Source organism: Manis javanica, chromosome 4 (genome assembly GCF_040802235.1).
Source record: "Manis javanica isolate MJ-LG chromosome 4, MJ_LKY, whole genome shotgun sequence".
NCBI lineage: Eukaryota > Metazoa > Chordata > Mammalia > Pholidota > Manidae > Manis > Manis javanica.
In genome coordinates, this window is record NC_133159.1 from 177764426 (window position 1) to 177786331 (window position 21906).

At 57.4% G+C, this 21906-nt stretch overlaps 2 protein-coding genes across 7 annotated transcripts; one reads left to right on the plus strand and one right to left on the minus strand.

The window, feature by feature from the left end:
* Positions 1-169: 169 nt before the first annotated feature.
* On the minus strand, positions 170-13959 carry CASKIN2 (CASK interacting protein 2). Of its 5 annotated transcripts, none has more exons than XM_017666155.3 (20): positions 13821-13959; positions 12140-12625; positions 8081-8132; positions 7454-7551; positions 6847-6992; positions 6645-6740; positions 6428-6558; positions 6146-6254; positions 5714-5822; positions 5383-5477; positions 4654-4915; positions 4413-4534; positions 4272-4332; positions 4067-4158; positions 3776-3886; positions 3598-3699; positions 3378-3516; positions 1783-3255; positions 1471-1693; positions 170-1053 (listed from the first exon to the last, which is right to left on the minus strand). In XM_017666155.3, exons 2-20 carry the CDS (start codon positions 12231-12233, stop codon positions 963-965), a joined length of 3606 nt encoding a protein of 1201 aa, XP_017521644.2. In that variant the 5' UTR covers positions 12234-12625; positions 13821-13959; the 3' UTR covers positions 170-962. The 5 variants fall into 5 exon arrangements, with proteins under 5 accessions (XP_017521644.2, XP_073092016.1, XP_073092017.1 ...); XM_073235915.1 differs by having other exon boundaries at positions 12140-13008; positions 13821-13933; XM_073235916.1 differs by having other exon boundaries at positions 12140-12836; positions 13821-13930.
* Positions 13960-14103: 144 nt separating this feature from the next.
* Positions 14104-21821, plus strand: TSEN54 (tRNA splicing endonuclease subunit 54). 2 transcript variants are annotated; one of them, XM_017666160.3, is made up of 11 exons: positions 14104-15092; positions 15221-15385; positions 15474-15537; positions 15620-15703; positions 16060-16158; positions 17132-17184; positions 18725-18826; positions 19021-19664; positions 20328-20388; positions 20726-20842; positions 21326-21821. In XM_017666160.3, exons 1-11 carry the CDS (start codon positions 15037-15039, stop codon positions 21474-21476), a joined length of 1596 nt encoding a protein of 531 aa, XP_017521649.3. In that variant the 5' UTR covers positions 14104-15036; the 3' UTR covers positions 21477-21821. The 2 variants fall into 2 exon arrangements, with proteins under 2 accessions (XP_017521649.3, XP_036853036.2); XM_036997141.2 differs by having other exon boundaries at positions 18749-18826.
* The last annotated feature ends 85 nt before the right edge of the window (positions 21822-21906 follow it).

A 21906-nucleotide genomic window follows, 5' to 3' on the forward strand; every position in this document is an offset into this window, starting at 1 on the left:
GTCTGTGGCTGGTCCATGAGGCAGCCACAAGGGGCCCACCCAAGGCTTTGGGTGAGGAGGGGAGGGCTCACACCTTCCTCCTTCCACACTGGCACGAGCCCTGGGGTCTGGCTCAGGTGAGACCCCTGGGCTCAGAGGTCCATGGCACAGATCCAAACACACAGCCCGATCACATGGAATGACATTTTCATTGGTGTTAGTTGGGGGAAGAGGTTAATGGTTACAGAGCTGGTGCTTGGGCCAATCAGGTCAGGCTTCCGGCCCTGAGCTGGGCAGTGGGCATTCTTGCTGTGGTCCAAAGTCCCTCCCCCTGTGTCCTCTCAGGCAGTTATAGATAGAATAAATTCCATTTAAAATATATGCATTTCTCTCTGCTTAAAAAATAACATTTACAGTTGAAAAAGTTTGGACTTTGGGGATCTGTTAATCCCACTGTCTCCACCCCCACCAGCCTCACTTCACTGAGGGTAGGCAGGGCAGGAGCAAGGGCTGGCCTGGGCACTGCCACTGCCACCAAGAGCGGGCCCCTGGCCACTATTTACATGTCCTGTGTACACCTGCAGGGACCCGGCCAGATACATCGCCCTCCAGCCTCAGAGGACCAGGATGGCACAGTGGGTGGCAGGAGGACCTTGGCACAAGGATTTGAGACACTGGGGAGGGTGTAGAAAATGTACCCCAGAAACTGTGCCACCACCTCCTGCCCCCCTGGGAGGAAGCTCTTACCAGGGTCCCTGTCCAAGGGACAGGACTGTCCGGTCAGACTACACATTGGGAAGGGGCCTTGCTGAGATGTCAAGTCCTGACAAGTCCCCTCGGCCCCCTGTGGGCACTGCCCCTAGAGCTGCGGTGCTGCTGATGGCTGCTGCTTGGAGCAACAGGAGGGACCCTGCTAGGGTGGCAGGAGCTTCCATGCTGGATGCTGGTCATGGCTGGCACTGCAGTCTACCGGCAGGTGTCACTCAGTCCAGCATGGCATCCAGCTGGTCAGCAAGGGCATCGAACATGGTACTGATATCATCCAGAATGTGCTTGGTAGATGTGCCAGGGGGGCTGTAGTAGGGGGAGAGCCGGGTCAGATGAGTCAATGGCAGGCACCCCTACTGGTCCTGGGCAGTGTGGCTGTCACTGAGTGCCTGGTGGTGCCAAGCACTTTGCATGTATCTTCTAATTCCCACAACCTCCCAAGGCAGTAGGAGCTGCTTTTCCTTCCTTATGTGAGTGCACTGGGGCTCAGAGGGGGAGTGACTTGCCTGAGCTCCCCCGCCTCCAGGTGGCAGCCACCAGGATTCCCTGAAGGTTGGATCTAGGTGACTTCAGAATCTGGGCTCCTCCCATTCCAACCAGGCCACCCCAGCCTGACGACCTGTGACAGTCCCCCTTTCTACATTCCCAGGACCCCAGCAAGAGGATCTGAGAGGAGCTACTCCCTTGTAGCTGCCTTCTTGCTCCCCACCCAGCACTCCTCACCCTTTTCGCTCCTCAGTGCAAATGCTCTTCTCTGCGGCCCTCAACGCAGCTGCCAGGGACGAGCTGGTCTGCTCCAGTCTCTGCTGGGCCTGGCCTGAGCCTGTGGCCCCGGTGCTCTCTGGCCTTGGAGGGGGCACCGGGCGGGGGCCAAGCCGGGGAGGCAGCTTAGGGCCAGAAAATGCCAGCTGGGTGCAGGCCACAGACACAGGCTTGGGGGCTGTTCCTGCAGAGACAAACAGTTGCCTGTGACTTGGCTGGGCTGGACACAACCCCTGCAGACAATGCCCTCTCCCCATAGGCCCTGCCTCATACCTGCTCCAGGCACCTTGATGAGGGCAGCAGGGGGAGCTGGGAGCTCAGTCTCTGCATGCCTTCGACTGCTTGCTGAGTTTTCCAGAGCTGGCCCAGGGCAGGAGAGCACGGGGTGCTGGGCTTGGGGGCTCAGAGAAAGAGGGGCTGGAGCTCCTTGAGTTGGAAGGCTGCTCGGCTCAGGCCGGGGAGGGCTAGGAGAAGCTGAGGGGGCCTCGCTGGGGGTGAGCGAGAGCATGGGGGCAGAGGGGCTGGGTGTGGCACTGGCCACTCCAAAGGCCAGAAGTGCTGTCTGCAGCGGCTCTCTCTCCCTGCATTTGGGCCTCCGCTTAACAGTGTCTGACTCTGTAAGGTTGAAATCAAGACCAGTAGGCACAGATGCCTCCCGAGGCGGGGGTCCAGCCGGCTTTGGCCTCTGTTTGATAGTCAGGTTCCCCTCCTCTGCAAACGGGAGCCCTTCCCCTGAGCTGCCCCGAGAAGGGGGTGTCCCCTCGGGCCCTGGCTCCTCCTCCTCTGTGTCTGAGGCGGGGCCAGCTGCGGCAGGCGGGCCAGGGGGCTCTGGTGGGCCAGTTGGTTCACTCAGTGTTCGCCTTCGGGGCCCTGCTGCCCCCTCCTTGGGCCCTGGGCTGCCATCTAGAGGAGGTGGCTCTGGGGTCGGGCCCGAGACAGAGCTGAGGCGCTTGGGGGGAGGTGGAGGGGGGCCTTTGCGACGAGCCCGAAGGGCAAAGGACTGGCTGCGGGGAGCCCCTCGAGCTGGGGTGGGGCTTGGACTGGTTCGGGCTAGGGCACTGCGTCCTGGTCGCCGAGTAAGCGTGGCATAACTGCCCAAGGCACTGCCCACTGGCCCTTCAGCCTCTGCCTCTGCTTCCCCCTCAGCTGGGCCAGGGCGGCTTAGGCTGTGGGACCGGCGCTTGGGCCGAGGTGGGTCTGGAGGAGTGGCAGGGGGGCCAGCCAAGTAGGAGAAGGCCCGGGGTGCACCAGAAGGTGGCCCTGGGGCTGGGCTGGAGGGTGAGCCCTGGGGGTACATAAAAACATAAGGAGGGGGCCCTTGGCCAGGAAGAGGGGAACAAAGCTTAGGGGACCGCTCTGTGCCCTCTGGAAGATTCCTCTCCTGTGGGGCGCCGGGGTCTGCCCCAGTGGGCTGGGAGGCAGGCTGTTCCTGTGAGTGACCGGATCCTCGTGAGCGTGCTCCAATGCTCTCCTGGCTGGGGGAACGGGCAGGGGGCAGGGGCAGCGGCTCAGGGCTACCCCCTGCCATGGCTGCCTGGAGCTCTGGGCTCAGCTCACTGCCCTGAAAGGTGAGGAGGCGTGGGCCAGCCGCAACTGGACCATCCCCATTCTCCAGTCCCTCGATGGCCATCAGCTCTGGGCCCCTGGCCAGCCGGTGGCCGCTTTCACCTGGGGCCTCCCCCTGAAGGAGGCCCCGCCGAAGCTCAGCCAGCCTCTTCACTCCTAGCATAAGCTTCTTCTGATGGCCTGAGAAGGGGGTGGACAGAGGCAGCAAGGTTAGCTGGGGCAGGCAAGGGTCACCTGGACCCCATCCTCTCTCCAGGGCCTGGACCCTGAAAACATCTTGGAGGCCCTAAGGCAGTCCTCACCGAGCTTGTTGACACCAATCTCCTGCAGCTCCTCCCAGGTGAGGTCGGCCACCAGCCCCATGGAGTCATAGCCACTGCGCACCAAGTGCTTGTGGTACTGCGGCAGCCCCAGAGCACACAGCCACTCCAGCAAGTCCGTCTGGAAGAGCATCACCATCAAACCAGGAAGGCACCGTGAAGCCACAGCTGAGGCAGGAGCCCGTGCCAAAAGCCCACTCACCGGGATGTAGTTGGGCAGCCACTCGGCAATGCTGAGCTGGGCAATCTCAGAGGCGATCTTTTTCCTGTGCCCAGGTTTGGTCACCCCGATGGCCGTCAAGTCCTGCCACAGAGTCATGCCATCAGTTCCCCTTCTCCGGCTGCTGGGCCCTCCACTGCCCTCCTGCTGTGGCACCTACCTCAGGCGTCATGCGGCTGATGGTCGGCACGTCATAGCCAGCCTGCAGAAAGTGGGCAGTGTAGCCCTCCAGCTGGAACTCACTCAGCCAGTTATGAATGGCCCGCGCATCCTGTGGCATGAAGAGGAGGGCTGATGCTAAGGCGGCTAAGTCTGCTGAGGAGGGGCCCAGGCACAGTCCAGCCACCTGCCCTAGCCTCCCCGAGGGGCCCAGCCTGAGCAGGGACTTCAGTCCAGACTGAGGCCCACCCCACCCCCTTGCCTGCAGCCCACTCCCCGGGGGAGGTCACACCTTCCCCTCCAGCAGCTGCTCCGGCCTCATGTCCTGGGTGAAGAGCTGCTCCCCAGAGCGGTAGTTGGACAGAAGGCAGTGGCTTGGGTTGTCTTCAAGGAGGGAAAGAAATGGAATCAGGGGTGGCAGGATGAAGGCATACCAAGCCCTTAGCCTCCCCAGTTGAACCTCCTAGGCCCCCCCAGGTCCCACGGACCCTTCCTACCTGCCAGGGACAGAGGTTGCAGTCCTAATGGCACCTGGTCCTCTCCAGCAGAGGGCAGCGGCTGCAAACGGGAGGCGCCGACTCAGGCTGGGGAACTGGCATCAGAGGGAGGGCACTGCCCGGGTCACCCCTCCCTCCTACCTGGGCGTTCTCAATAAGGAGGCCAGTGCTGTGACCATTGGTGCCCTCGGAACTCTGCCCGCTGCCAGCACTGCGGATGCTGCCCACGCTGCCCTCACTGCCCACACTATTCCTGTCACCTGCTGCAGGGGCAGAAGCAAAGGGGTTAGATCCCCAGTTGGCTCTGCCAACAGCTGCCTGGCAGCCTGCCAAAGCCCAATGCCTGCCCTGGTGCCCAGCACTGCCCTCCAGGAGGATGTACCTGGGCTGTCTGGGCTGAGGCCCACCCGAGGGAGCTGGCCATAGGTAAGAGGGTGTAGGGGGTCGTCAGCAGGGGGCTGCAGTGTCCGGGAGAAGCCTGGGCGCAGGGGGGCAGGCACAGAGGGGAGGCGGGGCACAAGGATGCCCACCCTCTTGCTGACCACCTCAACGATGCCTGGAGGGAAGTAGCCCACACGGTCTGTGCCCCTCTGACTCTCATGGATGTGGCCCTTCCAGCGGCCATCAGGATGCTGCTCGAGCACCTGTGGCAGATTGGGTGGAGGGGGCAGATGACAATGACAGTGGTTACTTCCTGCACCAAGCAGGGCAGGCGGTCAGCAATGCAGCCGAGGTCCAGTTCTTCCCCTACCCACAAAACGCTAGTCTCTGATGCCCAAGTCAGCCCACAGTTCTGCCCCTGCTACCAGCATCCACCTCAACCCCGTGTGTCTCCAGGGCATGCAAACGAGTCTTAAAACCAGCTTGGGCTCAAATCCTAGCTCCAGTGCTTTCTAGCTGGGTGGCCTTGGGCAAGTCACTTAAACTTCTCTAGGCCTCAATTTTGTTATCTCTAAAAAAGGAAATAGTAACAGCGCCTACCTTACCTGGATTGGGAAGAATTCACCGAGATAGTGCATATAAAGGCCTTAGCACCCAGAGCCTGATTCACAGTAGGTGCCGAAGTAAGTGACATCATTTGCATTCAAAAAAGAATGTACTGGGTCCTCACCGTGATGACATCCCCTGCCCGGACATTGAGGGCAGTGGGATCATGCAGGTTCCAGAAATCCTTGAGTGCTCGGACCTTCAGGATCCCTGAGGCTTCTACGAGAAGAGGCAGAGCGGGCATCATCTGACGGTCCTTAGGGTGTCTTCCCACCCCTCCTGTCCCCTTCGTGACCCTCCCCTAGATGTCTGCCTCAGCATCCCTAAAGTAGTCCCCCTGATCAGCCCTGGGCCCAGCAGTGTGACACTGCTTCCGGGACACCTGCTCCTCCACTTCCTGGTGCCCACTGGAGTGGCTCTGCGTCCCCTAGGGTGGGTCTTAACCCCACACTCACCCCGCAACAGCTGTTTGATTTCCCGGCTGGCCTGGGACGTGGTGAACTGATTCACGATGTCCAGTGCTGTCTGGTTATACGTGTTCCGAATATTCACATCCACCCCGCCCTGGGTGCACAGTGCAGTGTGAGCGTGTACTATGCGCTCTGCTGTCACTTCCTCCAATCCTCATGACTACCCAGGAGGTAGGTACTGTTTTCAAGTTTTATGGATGAGGAAATGGAAGCTCAGAGGTAGGATCAAGGATGAGCTCAAGGTCACTCAGAAGAGGCAGGACTGGGGTCCATATGCTCTCCAACTACAAGGCCACCATCATACCGAACACCATGTTGGTGACAGAGACCCCCTCCCTAGCCTCCCCAGGGGTCTGAGACCTGGCACTCAGCAGGCTGCTATGTACACCTGCAGGGCATCCAGGTGCCCACACCCACCTCCAGGAGCAGCCGCACCACCTCGGTCTTGCCGTACAGCGCAGCCTCGTGGAGTGCCGTGCCCGTCTTGGTTTGGCGATTGATCTCTATCCCGGCTCTCAGGAGCTGCCTGTGGAGGGAAGGGTGAGTCCCGGGGAGGGGGGAGACAGGAGAGGAAGCTGACTGCTGGTGGCTGGCGGCAATCCAGCGCAAGGGTGAAGAGGGCAGCAGGGCAGGACACTGAGGGGATATCACTGGTCGCACAGGAAGCAGATAAGGAAGTGTGAGAGCCCCAGTGGGTACCTGATGACCTCTCTGTGGCCATTCTTGGCAGCCAAGTGCAGGGGTGTGGTGTAGTTGGGGTCACAGGGGTCCTTGGCCTCACCCTCCAGTAGTGCCACACATAAGTGGCTGTTCAGCAGCAGCTGGGCCACCTGCAGCAACCAGCAGCCAGGTGGGGCCTCCTCCTCAGACCCGACACACAGCCAGAACCCAGCACCCCAAGGGCTGTAGGTCTCACCTTGAGCCGTCCAAATTCACAGGCCAGATCCAGGGGTGTCTTTTTGGCCTTGTTGACCAGGCATGGGTTGGACTGATGCTGGAGGAGCATTTCTGACTGGGGTACGGGGAGTCAGGTAAGGTGTCTGGCCCGGAGAGCCCCTTGTACCAGCCCCCGGCCCCTGCTCCAACACCCCTTTGAGGAAGCAGGCTGGCTCACATACCACTTCATAGTGTCCGTACTGGGCAGCCAGGTGCAGTGGGATCTGCCCGTCCAGGGAGGATGCATTGACGGCTGCAGAGGCCCGCAGCAGCAGCCTCACAGGCTCCAGCCGGCCCTGCCAGGCCGCATAGTGCAGTGGGCGCATGCCTGCGGGAAGGACAGGGTTTCTAAGAGAGGCCCTGGGTTGGCAGGGTCAGGGGAGGGAACTGAGCAAGGTCTGGAGCCACCCCAACTGAGGGGAGGCAGAGCCAGGGAAAGTGATTCTGGCTTCGCCCAGGTTTGGCGAAGGGAACTGCTGCAGCAGTGTACCAGCTTCCTCGGGTCCCCAGCCCAGCTTGTTTATAGAGCCAAAGGGAGAGGTCCAGCTATATGGGCTTAAAGCCAGAATCCCACTGTGCCCACCACAGGGAATCTGGCAACCTCATGACAGTAACGTAACCTCAACCTCCTCATCTGGATAATGGGCTATCAGTACGACGCACCACCCCAGAAGCTGTGAAGGTTGAGAGGTAAAGCTTGGCAAGCCCAGATACGCTATGCCAGCTACTAGCATTTCTAGGGTATAGCAGGACACAACCCTGACCACAGGGGTCTGGGTGAGGGCTCACCATTGCTGTCCTTGATGTCAACAGTGGCCTGAGCCTCCAGGAGCAAGGCTATGAGCTCCAGGCTGCCCCCCAGGGCGGCATGGTGGAGAGCAGAAAATCTGATGTGGCAGAACACAAGGTAAGAGGTACAGTGAGCAGCCCCCACACCCCAAATCCTGGGGGCTGGCATGGATGAGTTACTTGCCCACTTGGCCCCTGTTCCCCCCACCCCAGCCCTGCCAGCCCAGCCGTGGGAGCGCAGAGCAGCCGGGCTGCAGCATGAAAGGGCTCAGTGTCTGGGCTGAGAGGCCTGTTTGTCTGGCCTCCCCCTGAGCCGGCCCAGGGGAGGGGGCAGTGGGAGCAAGAGCCTCAGGACTCCTACCCTCCAGGGAGAAAAGGGGGCCCAGCAGGAACCTGACCCAAGGAGGCCCCTCAGCGAGGCGCCAGGGCCCTCCTCTGGCTCCCTGAGCTCCCCAGCAGGCGGGTGGGCAGGACCCCTACTCCCTCCCCCTCACAGGTAGGGCCCAGAGCTCCCAGCAAACATACTTCAATGGTCAAGTTGGAGAGAGAAAGGGACTCTAGGCCCCAGGTCTTTCCCATCGACCTTTTCCCACCCCACAGCTCTCAAGGACGGGGGCCCATACTCACCCATCAGCATCCTGGTAGTTGACATTGAGTCTCTTCGTGGAGCCAAGGAGCTCTGGGGGTCAGGGCAAGTGGCATCAGGGACCTTTGAATGATCCATCCTTACCGGCACCTTAACCCTGGGTTCCCTCCGCACCCACCTCCCAAATCCACCTGACCTCTCGGTGTGCAGGAAAGCACCTGCCCCATGGCTCTTCAGCTGTCCTGTCCCTACGGCTCCCCACCCAGGCCCACTGGCCCATCGGCTCAAGGCACCAAGCAGGGAGCTGCTGCAGCAGTGTACCAGCTTCCTCAGATCCCCAGCCCAGCTTGTTTATAGAGCCAAAGGGGGTGGGGAGCTGGGGGACTGGCATGCCAGGCCCTCAATGGACAGGCCCACGAGTGCATGGTTAGCATTCCTGCCTGAAGAGGCCAAGGAGCGAGTCTCCTTGTCCCACTGGGCTGGGAGAGAAGGGAGACGGGTACTAGATGCTGGAGAGTAGAAGGGCAGATGCCAGGGCTGGACTCAAGGGCCACAGTGCTTGGCCCTGGCACATCCCTGAGTGGGCATGACGGAGAAGGTGGCGTTGGACAGACCGACACCGTGCCCTAGCTCTGCCACGTACTAGCTGTGCGATCCTGGGCAAGTCACTTAACCTCTTAACCTCAGTGTCCTCATTTGTGAAATGGGCTGATCACAGAACCTGCTCACAAGGGTTGTGGGTACAACGCTTGACCCTTGTCAGCACGCCAAAGGTGGGAGCCATTACCATTTAGCACTCCTTACACATTAGCCATTATTAGCAAGATGCTGTCCTCTAGCAAAAGCTGGTACAGTCCTGCCACTGGCCCATCAGGGAGTAACTTCTGACTCTGCACCCACAGGCCCCTAGCAGAGACGTCCATGCTCCAGGCAGGGTCCCTCTGCTGGGTGGTGGCAAGAGGAGCTAGGCCCCTGGGCCAGATGCTGATTCAGCCCCCTTTCAGGGACAAGGCCAGGATTCATGCAGGTGCGCTCCACGCGTGAGCCACGGCATGGGCGGGGCGGTCCTGGGTGAGCATTGGGGAGGGGAAGGGGAATGCCTGCCACAAGCAGACCCTGCCTCCTCCTGGAACCCACCCCTGCTAGGAAAGAGGCAGCCTGGCTCAACCCAGGCTGGGCAGGATGCCAAGCCTGCTGGTCCAGACCTGCCCCCCAGGCCTTGGTGGGCCCCTGAATACCCCCGCAAGCCAGGGCCTCATTCCAACAGGGAGGGACCAACCCTGAAGTGAGGAGTAAGGGATGGGGGGAGAGGGGACACCACATTTAGGGCTGAGCCAAATTATGCCATGTGAAAAGGAAAATACAGAGCCAAGGAGTGATGGAAGAGGTGAGTGGGTGGGGGCCACTGGAAAGAAATCCAGGCCTCCCAGCCTTCCTCTAGCCCGCTTGGAAAGTCCTTGTCACACAGAACCATTCAGAGCAATGGAAAGAACAGGGGCTCTAAAAGCAGGATATAAGTGGTTTGAATTCTCCCTCTTGCCGGCTGTGTGATCTCGGTCAGCCGTAGTCCTTCTCTGAGCCTCAGTGAAGATGAGGTCAACAGGGAAGAGACACAGGCCCTCCACCTGCTGCCAGCCAGGACAGTCTTGGACGGAGTGGCTCCACAGCGAGATATAGCCCCTCCGGGGAGTGGCAGGGCAATGTGACACAAGGGACAGGAATAGGGGCAGGGGCAGGGCCAGGCTGGGTGGCTCTGTTCTTTCCAGAACAATGGCCGGAAAGGCAGTGGGGAGAGGCTCAGAGTGCCGGGAGGGCGGAGGGTCCTGGCTCCTGGCTCCTGGCAGCAGCTCCAGGCACTTCCCCTGCAGCACAACCATCTTCCCAGGCCTGGCTCGGAGGTGGAAGGGTCACTCCTGATTTAGGCTGGGCAAAGGATGTGAGCTCAGCGGGCCACCTCCAGCCTGCTCCATTTCCTCTGGCCTGAGAAGGAGACAGCTCAAAAAAGGGAGTTGGGGAGAGAGGGAGGGCAGGGGCAAGGCCAGGGCAACCGCCCCCCTCTCCTCCCTGCCACCTGCTCACTGGAGAGGCGCTGGCTGGACAGGGGACGCCAGCCCCCAGTGACCAGACAGCAAATGGAGGACGCTGAAGCGCACCTCTCTTTGGACAGCCAGAAAGCTCCGGCCACCCCCCAGAAAGAAAAAGGGGATCTCTAACATCTCCCTTCCAGCAGTGTCCTTGGCCTCTCCGTGGTAAGGAGTTCCCAGCCTCCCTTCTGAGAACTGCTTTAGAATTACCTGGAGAGCTTTCTGATTTGCAGTCTCAGGCTCTCTGGGATGATTCTAATTCTGGGGGAGACCAGGGAGTCCGGCCTTTCAGAATAGTCCCTAGGTATTTCTGATGGGCAGCCAAGTGTGGGAGCATAGAGCAAAGGGCATAGGCTTGTCTCTGACCTGCCACAACATGGCTGTGTGACCTTGGGAAATCACTGACCCTCTCTGAGTGTCCTTTTGCTTATCTGTAAGTAGATAAAGAAATATCCACTTTACAGGAAGTTGAGAGGATTACAATATTTCATAAAATGTAGGGTCTGCAAATGTCACCTTGTGCTATCCTTTTCGTCACCAGCTTTCCCAGCTTCTGAGAGGACTGGGAGTAGAGGTGCGGTGCCAGGGCCTCACCAGGAGCCCCAGGACCCTGTCACCCTGTGCCTGTGCCTACACTCTGTGCAAGTCCCCTGGAAGCCTTGGGGAAGGGATCTCTTCCTCCAGATACTTCTCCCTGTGCAGGGGAACTTCCTGGAGCCTAAGAGCCTGGCTGTGAGGTTCCCGCTATCTGCCTCCAGACTCTATCCACTGGCCTTCCTGACGGCCTCACTTTGAGGCCCCAGGGCTGGGAGGCTAGTGGCAGCTCACACAAGGCCCCACTGGGCAGGTTGCCAAAAACAACACAGAGGTGAGGGGAGGAAGGGGCGTGGCTCCCACTCTTGAGCCTGCAGGACCCCTCCTTGGGACCTTCCCCCATCATGCTCACCCAGTAGTCACTTTGCCAGGGCACAGGGACCACCCCCCGCAGCTCCATCTCCTGATACCCTGGCTCTCCTGCTCTGGTGTGCAAGTGGATGCACACACATATGCACAACTCCAGGTCCTTCAGATCTTTCCTTCTAGCACCCGCACTCCCAGGTATGGGTGGGGATTAGATGTCTCAGGTAGTGTGGGGGACTCCTTCCTATGCACAGGGCCTGGGAACTGTGGTCTAGGTCTAGTGGTAGGAACTCAAGCAGACAAGTCCAGCGTCCTCCTGGGATGGCCCAGAGAGCTTGCCCTGAAGCCCAGAGGTCTACTCTCTTTGGGGGCAGGGGGTGGCAGGGGAGGTATCTCACCACAAAGTTACCCAAGAGATGGTACCCACGACAGAGCCCCGCCACAACTCTGTCAAGACTAAAGACTTGAGGCTGTGGAGAAACCTCCAAAAAATTAGCTCTGGCCACGTGCCTTCAGGGGGCACAGGTAGATAGGTCAAGCGGAGAGGGGCTTTAGCAAGCATTTATGTAAAACAAAGTAGTCCAACTTTGTTTTAAGCAGTAGAACTCTTTTTAAAATCTATCTTACAGGCATCCCCATTAAAATGACATAAATGCAGAGATGTTAGGTTGAATGGGGAGGGGGTGATGGAGCTCTATCTGTTCAGTCTTTCCCAACCCACTGTCGACCCCATGGCTCCAACAAACACTGCAGTAAAACCATTTGCTAAAGGCAACTCCATGAAGGCAGGAATTCTGGTCTGCTTTCTTTACTGTTGTGGCCAAGTGCTTAGAACAACCTGACACACACAACAGGCATGCAAAAAAGCTTCATGAATATACTTCAACCCTTTTACTTTATAGGTAAGGAAACTGAGGCTCAGAGAGGTTAAGTGATTTGCCTAAGGATACACAGCAGGGGGGACACAACTTCCTCCCTGGCTTTCTCACACAGAGGCACTTCTTACAAAGAACAAAACAGTCTTCCCACCCTGAGACCCCAGATCACAGTGACTGTCAGACTTCTCTGTGGCCTGAGCACTCAGGAGAGAATTTCAGCTGGACAGTCATTACTCACTTGTCTTTGCAGCCTTGACCTTAGCCACCAGTTTCTGCACACCAGTCACATCTCCATTCTTAACGGCGAGGATCAGATCCTGTTCACGACCCATTCTGGTCCCTGGGCTCCGGAAACCAGGGCAGAGGCAGAGAAAATGGTCCTAGCCGAGGCATCAGGGTGCCATGCCTTGGCCTTTTGGAGGGCCAGGCGTTCTGGGGGAGTGTGTCTGTGTCCCAGGCAGTGGGCTTCTTGTTAGGTGCTGACAGGTATTTCCTCAGGTGCTTTGTGAGCTGCTGCCACAAGCAAGAAAGCTGATCTCTTGGAGGGTGGAGGCTGAGTGGAAATCTGGATGGATATCAGCTTGCAGCTTCTGACAGCCCAGGGATGGGCAGGCACCAGGTACACCAATCTTCCCAGTGTGGCTGAGGAGGACCAATGCCCACCCAGGGAGCAGCCAGCATTCCCTCAGGCCTCGGGCAGCAGTGGTGGGCAGGTCTCAGGGGTCTGGAAAAGTTGCAGTGCTTCTGCTGAAGGCTTGGCAGGGCCAGCAAGGATCCCAGAAGCAGTGCTCAGAGGAAGAGCAGGACTGGGCCTCCAGGGAGCCCCCCCAAACCATCCTGGCTGATCTTCTCAGTCAAGGGAGAGGCCAAGCCACTCCAAGGGGAAAAGGAGCAGCCATTCATGAGAGGAGTATTTGGATGGGGGAGGTGGCGTCCTGGGAGGGGGAGGCTGAGTCACTGAGGCCCCAGGGCACCTGGCAGCACCTCAACCTGGGGCAGGAGGGGCCCTGACAGCACGACACACTGGAGCAGGCCAGGCCAGCAGCCTGTTCTCCACAGCCTGAGGCTCTGACACCCACAGACAACTGGTGGGCCAGGAGGTGGGGCCTGGGAGGGTCAGACACAGGCAGACAGTCAGGGGTCCTCCTTACAGAAGGTGCCTAAACCCCAGACTCTTCTCCACCTAAGCTTTACTCTAATAGCTGGACTACTATAATAGCTGAGCCCCAGGGCTCTTTATTAATTCAGAAGGTGGAGTGGGGAGCCTGTGGTCCCCCATTTCTGGCTAGGGTCTGCCTGCTTGACAGAGAGTCTACAGCACCTGTTGCTGACCCCTCCTCACCCCTTGTGCCAGATGGGGAAGCAGGTGGGCAGTGAGCAGGTCCAAGAACTGGGGAAACTGCTGGCAAATGGGGCTGCCTGGCCCCCGCAGCCTGAACCTGAGGCCCAGAGCCCCGACTTCACTGCAGAAAAGCTTACGTCAGTTCCTCAGTGGCCACGAATTTGTTGCCCGAGTCCTGTGGCATGAGACACACAGGCCTGGGGCCCTAGCTGGGGTCCCCTTACCCCCAAAACGTCCCAAGCCCAACCCAGATGGTACTCCCGCTCATGGCCCGCGGCCGACATTGGGGGAGGGCGCCCCTGGCAGTGCCTGGGGTCGGGCTGGCTCCCCCGCCCCCTGGAATGCCCTTTCAGCGCCGCGCAACCCCCCAACCCAGCCCAGTCCAGGCTAACCCGGGGAACAAAGCGGCAGAAGGGACCGGGAGGGCCAGGCTCCAGAGGGGTTGATGAAGAACGGAATAGAAGCGCGAGGACAGAAGGCGCAGAGAGATGGAGGCGACCGCCGATCCCGCAAAAAAAGTTAGTTTGTGCCCGCCCTCAAAGGTGCTGACCCCCGAGTTCAGGCCCCTTAGTCTCACCTTTCCCCGCCGCCGAGCCGTGGGTCCGGCTGGCCCCGCTTGGTCCCTGGCACTCTGGGCCGTGGCCCCCACTGCCCCCCTTACCCCCTTTCTCCTCCTTCTCCTTTTCCAAGGCCGGCTCGGCGCCACCCGCAGGAAATCCCGCCCATCCCCCCTCCCTCCCGCCGGATCGGGAGCAGAGGGACCTTCCCGGCCGCGCAGTCGGGCTGTCAGTCAGCGCCGGCAGCCCCACCCCCATCTGCACCAGGCTCCGCCCCCGTGGCTCCCGTCGGGACCGCGAACGCAGGCTGGGTCAGCGCATGCGCCCAGGTGAGCCGGGGCGAGAGTACCCGCGTCTGCGTCCGAGTTGTGGAGCCGGGACGACCGTGGTTCTTGACTTCAGACCGTAGGGCAAGATACGCTGTTTGTGGCTGGGTGAGAGACAAGATGTGATGTGAAGAGGGAGGAGAACCGAGACGCGGGCACCTCACTTGGGAAGCCCCTCTTTCTCTTAGCCCCTCGCCCCTCCCCGAACTCCCACGGCCATATCCGCCCGCGGCCAGAGTCACCGACCCACAGACTTTGGCCGGAGCAATGGTGCCACCTAGCGGATCTGGCAGCGGCCCTTGGTGGCGGCAGCGGTTAGGGGACCCCAGCCTCGAGAAGGTGCTGACGACTGGTTGGGGTGGCGCTTCAGCACCATCGAGAGCCGGACAGCGCCTCTTGTCCCCGACCCTCGGAACCTGGCTTCCGAGCTCCTCTGAAGGAATAATGCAAGACCCTAAAGGAATTTTGAACCTTGCCAGACCGCACCTGACAGCCCTCGGTGGCTCTCAGTTTGCGAAGTTGGAATTCGAGAACACACCGCTCTCCCTTCTCTAAATCCCCTCATCTATCCTTGTCCAGTCCAAGTGGTTGCGGAGAGAGTCACACTTAACTCTTCATATTACACCCAGACCTCTGGTTTCTCAAGTTTTACTATTGAGGAGCCCAGATGAGGGCTGGGGACAGGAGATGGGGAGTTTCAACAAATCCAGAAACCTGCAAGCTTTTTGCATCCGAAATTGTAGCACTAATTGTAGGCGGGCGCTAGGACCCAGAACAACCAGAAAGGGAAAGCCGGTGGGTTGATCGAAGACCTGCAGCCTAGATCGGATAGGCGGGCGCTAGGGCCTCACGGAGTTCCGGAGGTGGGCGGGGCTTGGGCGGTGCGCGCGCAGCCGCAGACGGCGGTCCGATGGAGCCTGAACCCGAGTCCTGCTCTGTGGAGGTTCCTGCCGGGCGCGTGCTCAGGTGCGGTGCGGTGCGGCCCGGGGGAGGCTCTGGACCGCGGGTGGGCGCGGGGAAGGGGTAGGGGATCCAGGCCTGGGCTGGGCGATCCTGATTGCGCGGTGCTGACTCCGCGTCCCTTTCTTCCTCAGTGCCCGGGAGCTCCTCGCTGCCCGCTCGAGGTCCCACAAGCTACCCCAGCACTCGCATGGCCCCAAAGACTTCCTCCCCGACGGCTCGGCGGCCCAGGCCGAGCGGTTGCGCCTGTGCCGCGAGGAGCTCTGGCAGCTGCTGGCGGAGGAACGCGTGGAGCGCCTGTAAGGGGGCCGGGCCAGCGGCGGGGCGGGGTGGGTGGACCCCGCAGACCTACTGGTTGAGATGGACCCCCTCCCCACTCCTCACCAGGGGCAGTTTGGTAGCTGCAGAATGGAGACCCACAGAGGGCTTCGTGGAGTTGAAATCTCCTGCGGTGAGCGGCTGGTCTTAAGGATAGGACCCACCTTCTCTGCGCTCCTGGCTCCTTTGTGACATTTGTTCTGGGCCCCACACAGGGTAAATTCTGGCAGACCATGGGCTTCTCAGAAAAGGGCCGGCAGCGGCTTCACCCCGAAGAGGCCTTGTATCTGCTGGAGTGTGTGAGTGGCGCCTCAGGAGGGTGGGGAAGGGATTGGGACGAAGAAACCTGAAGTACGTGTTTCTATTGGATAAAAAGTATACACAACCGAGTATTCAGGGAGCTTTATAACCTGACTTCTAGAGCAGGAGACAAAAAAACCGTGCAGGAAGCAGAGTCCTGTCCGGATGGCGCTGCTCCCACCTTGCTCGTTGGCAGTATTCTTGCTGTGTGCTTGGGGGAGGTGGGGGCAGGTGGTGGTGGTGTGTGGCTCAGCAACTTCCCAGTGGCAACCATCCCTATAGCTGCCACTGGGAAGTTGCCCCAGTGGCAGCTATAGGGATGGTTCACAAGCTGAGCTGTTGGTCCCACTAATAGGGCTCCATTCAGCTCTTCCACCAAGATCTGCCGCTGTCTATCCAGGAGGCCTACCAAGTGCTGCTGTCTGAGGATACTGTGACTTTCCTGCAGTACCAGGTATCTGCCACCTTCTGCCAGGAGAGAAGCCACTGCCCCCACCCCACCCCCACCTAGTCAATGATACTTAAGAGTACCTACAAGAAGGGCATGGGCTCTGCTGTCATGGTGCTTGCATCCTGCTGGTGGAAACTGGGTAATAAGTAAGCAAGCAACCAAAGCATTGTCTGCACAGAGCTAAGTGCTAAGAAAAAGACAAAGCAGGAGCCAGAGACATAAACGTGGACATATGTGCATAGGGATGGTATATAAAACTATGGGGCTGTGTGCGGGTTTGGCCAGAGTAGAAGGCTATTGTCTGAGACCTGGAGCACCAGGAAGCCAGGGGAAGATAAAGAACCAGAAACAGAGATGGAGAAGTATCTGGCAACACAGGAGAAAAACCAGGAGAGGTAGCATCAGAAGAGAATACAAGAAAAGGTCTTTCAAGGAAGAACTGATCAGCTATGATGAAGGCTGCTAAGATCAAGCAAGATGGGGGCACTGCTGTATGCATGTCTCTGGTACATATATATGAGACACAGGATGAACCTGTGCTTCTTTACCAACGGCTACTCCCACTCTGCCCCTGACTGTGGAGGTGTGTGTGGTCAGGAGCCCACCACTTTCTGCCATCTTCTTGTTCCTACTATAGTCAGGAACTTCATGATAGTTTTGGCATCAAAATATCCTAGGGCACAGCTACTTTTCTGGCCCATCAGTTATCAGCTTTTTGGGATTTGTGTTCAAATCAAGAAACTGCTGTGTGTCATTTGTATCCAGAGTAAGCGAAGTGAGGGATAGGAATTCAGACTAAGACCTTAGTTTGGGAAGAGTGTTTATAATGGAGTGTGGTCCAGCCAGTGCCAGGGTTTGGAATCTGTGGGTGTGCAGGAAAGGCAAAGGAGGGGGTATGGGGAATGGCTTCTGTTTGTAGAAACTGTTTGGTGTTTTCAAAAGTAGAGTCTGATCTTTACTTTTTAAAAATTTTGAGGTCTTCAGCCACCTGAAAAGACTGGGCTATGTGGTTCGACGATTCCAACCAAGGTAAATCCCTATCCCATTTCCCTCCCATTTGTTCTGTAGTCTTGGGACCTGGCTGACTGGTCCCAAAGTGGTAAGTGCCTCTCCTTATCTGGAATCCTTGACTGGAACTGCAGGAACCTGGGCATGGGCTGGGGGCCTTGGCTGGAAGTACTTTATGGAGAGGCATGTTGGGATGAATCTGGGTCATTCACCTTATCCTGGGTTATCAAATTGAGCCCTATCTGCAGCTTGTTTGCTCCACAGATGATAGTTGAGTACCTACAGCTCACTGTGAGCATGGAGATGAAGTACTGGAACAGTGCCTAGCACTCAGGAGGTGTACAAGATCTGTTGAGTGCATGAATGAAGGACCAAGTGAGGAATTAGCAGTTGAGTAGGGTTCACGTTGTTTTTGCGTAGATGTTCTTGCCTCTGAAGAGCATCAGCTCAGCAGTCCAGCATCGCTAAGAACTGCAGAGACCTTTAGACTTGGGGTGGAAATTGGTACAGCTTTTGCAGTGTCACAGAATATCACAAGAGCTCTAGGACATATACCCTTTAATTCCTGAAGGTAGAATATATCCTAAGGAAATAGTCACAGATGTGTAAATTCACTTGAGAGAATGTTCATCCATTGGTTCATTCAGCAGTACTTGCTGACCATGGGCTGGGTGCCAGGCCCTGTGCTTGTTGCTGCAGAAGAGCAAACAGCAAAATCACTGCCCCCACAGAACTTGCATTTAGTGGGGAGCTTACGCAGAACACCATCCCTTTGCAATCGGTGAACTTGGCAAGCTCCTATGGGTCTGACAGGGGAGGCATGATCACATGAATTAGGGTTTATCACTGAGCAGCACTGTCCGCCGAACTTTGTGTCATGATAAAAATATTCTGTCTTTGCTGTCCAGTATATGTGGCTTGTGCACCTGTGGAACTAAATTTTTGTTTAATTTTAAAGGATTAAATTGAGCTTTAATAGCCCCTTGTCCTTAATGACTACCATATTGGGCAGTGCAGCCATAGAGCTGTAAACAAATCATAGCAGAGAAGGATGCTATCGTGATAAGGAGCTATGTCGAGAATATTGAGTGTAAAACAAAAAAGATTACACAGAAGTATGTTGCTATAATGTCATTTTTGGTAGAAAAAAACATGGAGAGACATTATGTGTGTTTATGAGAAACAAAAATGTTATAGCAATATCTGTGGGTTTTATCTTAATTTTAATTTTTCTGTATTTTCCAAATTTTCTAGTCCTCTTGATTCTTCTCACCAGTGATTAATCATTTATTGCTGGCTCTGCAGGAGCCCTGGTTCAACTAAGCCTCTGTTCAAAGGCGCCACTGGTGAGACCCAGAGACCTAGGCAGAGACACATAGGCTCAAGCGTTCTGTGACTGTCCCCAGGTAGCTTGAGTGCAGGTGTGCCCAGGGCCTTAGCCCCTGGGTGTGGCTCTGACCCTGGCCCACTGACTTGTGCTCTGTGCCAATCCTTCACAAATTCCACTGGGAGCGCCATGTGAGGAAGTGGACTTGTGGTCTGCCCCGTTCTCCCCACATAGTTGCATCTTGTCCCCTTATGAGAGGCAGCTGAACTTGGATGGCAGTGCCCAGTACTTGGAGGACCGGAATGGCAAGCGGAAGAGGAGGAGCTGCACCTGTCGGTAATGCTGCCCTCATGGCCGCCCCCAGGGAGTTCCAGGGCACAGAGCTGTTGGGGATGCTGGTGTTCAGGACCTTGACAAATGCAGGGGCTTAAGAACTGGGCGTGGGAGCTCGTGTGTAGGCTCAGGGAGGCAGTAGGACACACGTGGGGCATCGGGGCAGATGTGCTGCATTTCCTCTCCATGACCCTCAGGTCCATTAATAAGAAGCCCAAGGCCCTCGAGAACCCCCTGCAGGGTGTGGATGGGACACCTGAGAGTCTGGCAACCTCCAGCCCACTTCCCTGCAACCAGAACAGCCGATGCCCAGAGGAGAAACCTAAGGAGTCAAGTCCTGTAAAGGACCCAGTGGGCCCCTTTCAGCTGCTGGGGTCCCTGGAGCCCTGCCTTGGCCTGGCCAGGGACGGGGTGGAGTGCAGCCAAGAGAGTGGCAAAGTCGAGAATAGGGTCAAGGGGGCTTGTAAGCCCCGTTGGAACTTTGAGCAGATCTCCTTCCCCAACATGGCGTCAGATAGCCGCCACACCCTCTTGCTTGCCCCAGCCCCAGAGCTGCTCCCGGCCAATGTCACTGGGCGGGAGACAGACGCTGAGTCCTGGTGCCAGAAGCTGAACCAGCGGAAGGAGAAGCTCTCCAGGAGGGAACAGGAGAAACAGGCAGAGGCCCAGCACTTCCAGGAGGACATAAACTCAGATCCCGAGGTGCAGCGCTGCTCCAGCTGGAGGGAGTACAAGCACCTGCTGCAGAAGCGGCACCTGCAGAAGACCCAGAGCTGCCTCCCACACCTGTGGGACCAGCCCGTCAGCCCCTTGCTGAGTCCCAGCCAGGCAAACTCCCCAGGTACCTTCTCACCCTGCCATAGCCTCAGAAACCACAGGCAGCTGAGGAATCACAATACTTTGAAAGGGCACAGATTTAACCACAAGTGATTGAGGCTTAAGATTGAGAATGCAACCCACAAGTACAGTCCATTCTCCTCAGAAACAGCAAAGGGACCCATGTGGGAAGTTTAGAAATGGCGAGTCAGTGGCCAAGGAGAGGTGAAGAGAAGTGAAAACTACAACCACATGTTTAAAATTATAAATCAGATGCACATGAGTGGCTCTGCCACCAACTAGCTCTGGTTCCTTGTCCTCCCAACTCTGCTAGAGGGGAACAAAGAGATGCCACCTTGACCAAATAAAAGGAAAGCTTACTGTATGCCCTACAAATAGGGAACTAATAGGGCAAGGACAGTATTAACATATTCAGAACCACTTAAAATCCAGATGGGGACAGGTAGATTTGAGGTAACTAGGGTTGCCAAATCAGTTGAATTTGAATTTGAGATAAACAGCTTTTTTTAGTATATTCCAGATATTGCATGGGACATACCTATGCGAAGAAAACATTTACGTCTTCTGAATCTGGCAACCTTGAACTAGATGGCAGATTCAGAAATGTCAGGGGAGCCTGTAATGGTTGACTCCTCTCCCCAGTGCCTTATTTTTACTGTCCTTTTAGCCACAGTCCTTCAGCATATCTCTGTGCTGCAGACCACACACCTTGCTGATGGAGGTGCCCGGTGAGTTTCCAGGAAGTGCCTGACTCCACAGTACTTTGGCTGCCAGCAGGAGTTGGCAGCTGGGATTTGACTCCTTAAGTTGGGCATTTGCTGGGGGATCACTTCAGGAACCCTTCCCTACACTCTGGCTACTATTCATGTGTGTTTAGGGGAGAGGGAGAGGTGGATTTATCCCCAGGGCTCTGACATAGGCAGCCAAACCTCCCCCTGTTCCTCAAGTGGCACCTCACAGCAGGATCTCAGTTCTCGTGCAGGCAGCTGGAGGGGGAGGGGAAAGGTGGCATGGAAAGAAAAGAAGGGAGTCCCTGTTTCCTAAGGTTTCTCACTCTATCCTCAGGCTTTTGGAGAAGTCTAAGGGCTTGGAGATCAGCTTTGATGTTTACCAGGCTGATGCGGTGGCCACATTCCGAAAGAACAACCCTCGCAAGCCCTATGTCCGGATGTGCATTAGTGGGTACGAGACCAGCCAGTGCTACCCAGGTTGCTGCCAGTTCTTGTGTAAACCACTGGGACCTCCTCTCTGTGCCCTGGCCAGTGTGCCAGTCTGAGAGGAACGAGCGGTCCAGAGAGATGTGACTCATGCAAGCCCACAGCCCGTTAGTGCTATGGGAACCCAAGTCTCCCAGTTTGGCTCTCAAACTTGGCATTTTTGAGTGTAGTGTCTCTCCTGTGCCACTTTCGTCTGGGCTCACCCAGCAGGAGTGTGAGTCAATGGTGGAACCTCACTCTTCCTAGCCCCTTACCCAACCAGGGCTCTGGGACTCTGCTGAACTTAACAGAATCATGAAATTTGCAGATGGGAGAGCCCAGCGACCAGACTTCTCACACCCCTGACTCCTGTCTTACAATCTCTCTTCCCTGGGAGCCTCAGAGGGCTGGGGTCTCAAAGCTGATGGGTGGGCTATGTCAGGTCTCAGCCTAACCTTTATCCCCGCAGATTTGATGAGCCAGTCCCAGACCTCTGCACTCTCAAGCGGTTGTCCTACCAGAGCGGGGATGTTCCTCTGATCTTTGCCCTGGTGGATCACGGGGACATCTCCTTCTACAGCTTCAGGGACTTCACGTTGCCCAGGGATCTGGAACACTGACTACGCAACTCTGGCAGGCCTGGGGCCTATTCTGAGGGACCTGGACTGTCTACTCTCAGGGACCATATCTCAGCTGCCTCCTACACCCAGACTCTGACCTGTAGCTTCAGGGGCGAGTCTGGACCTTGGCCCTGGGTGTCTGATACTTGCAGGAGAGCAAAGCCACGCCCCCCTACCTGGCTGCTGCGGCATTCTAAGCCCCAGGCCTGAGCTTGCTGCCCTGCAGTGATCCCCCTTGGAACTCAGGAGACCCAGCAAGGTGCAGCAGAAGAGAGGACTCTGTGCCTTTAAAAGAAAGGTGCCTGTTAACGCGATAAAGCCAAAGCTATTAAAAAATAGACCCCTTTTCGGCTGTGGCTGGATATACTGGAAAAGTCTCCCAATCCCCTTGTCCGTGGAACTGGCCTCCAGGCCCTCACCCCTGCTTTAT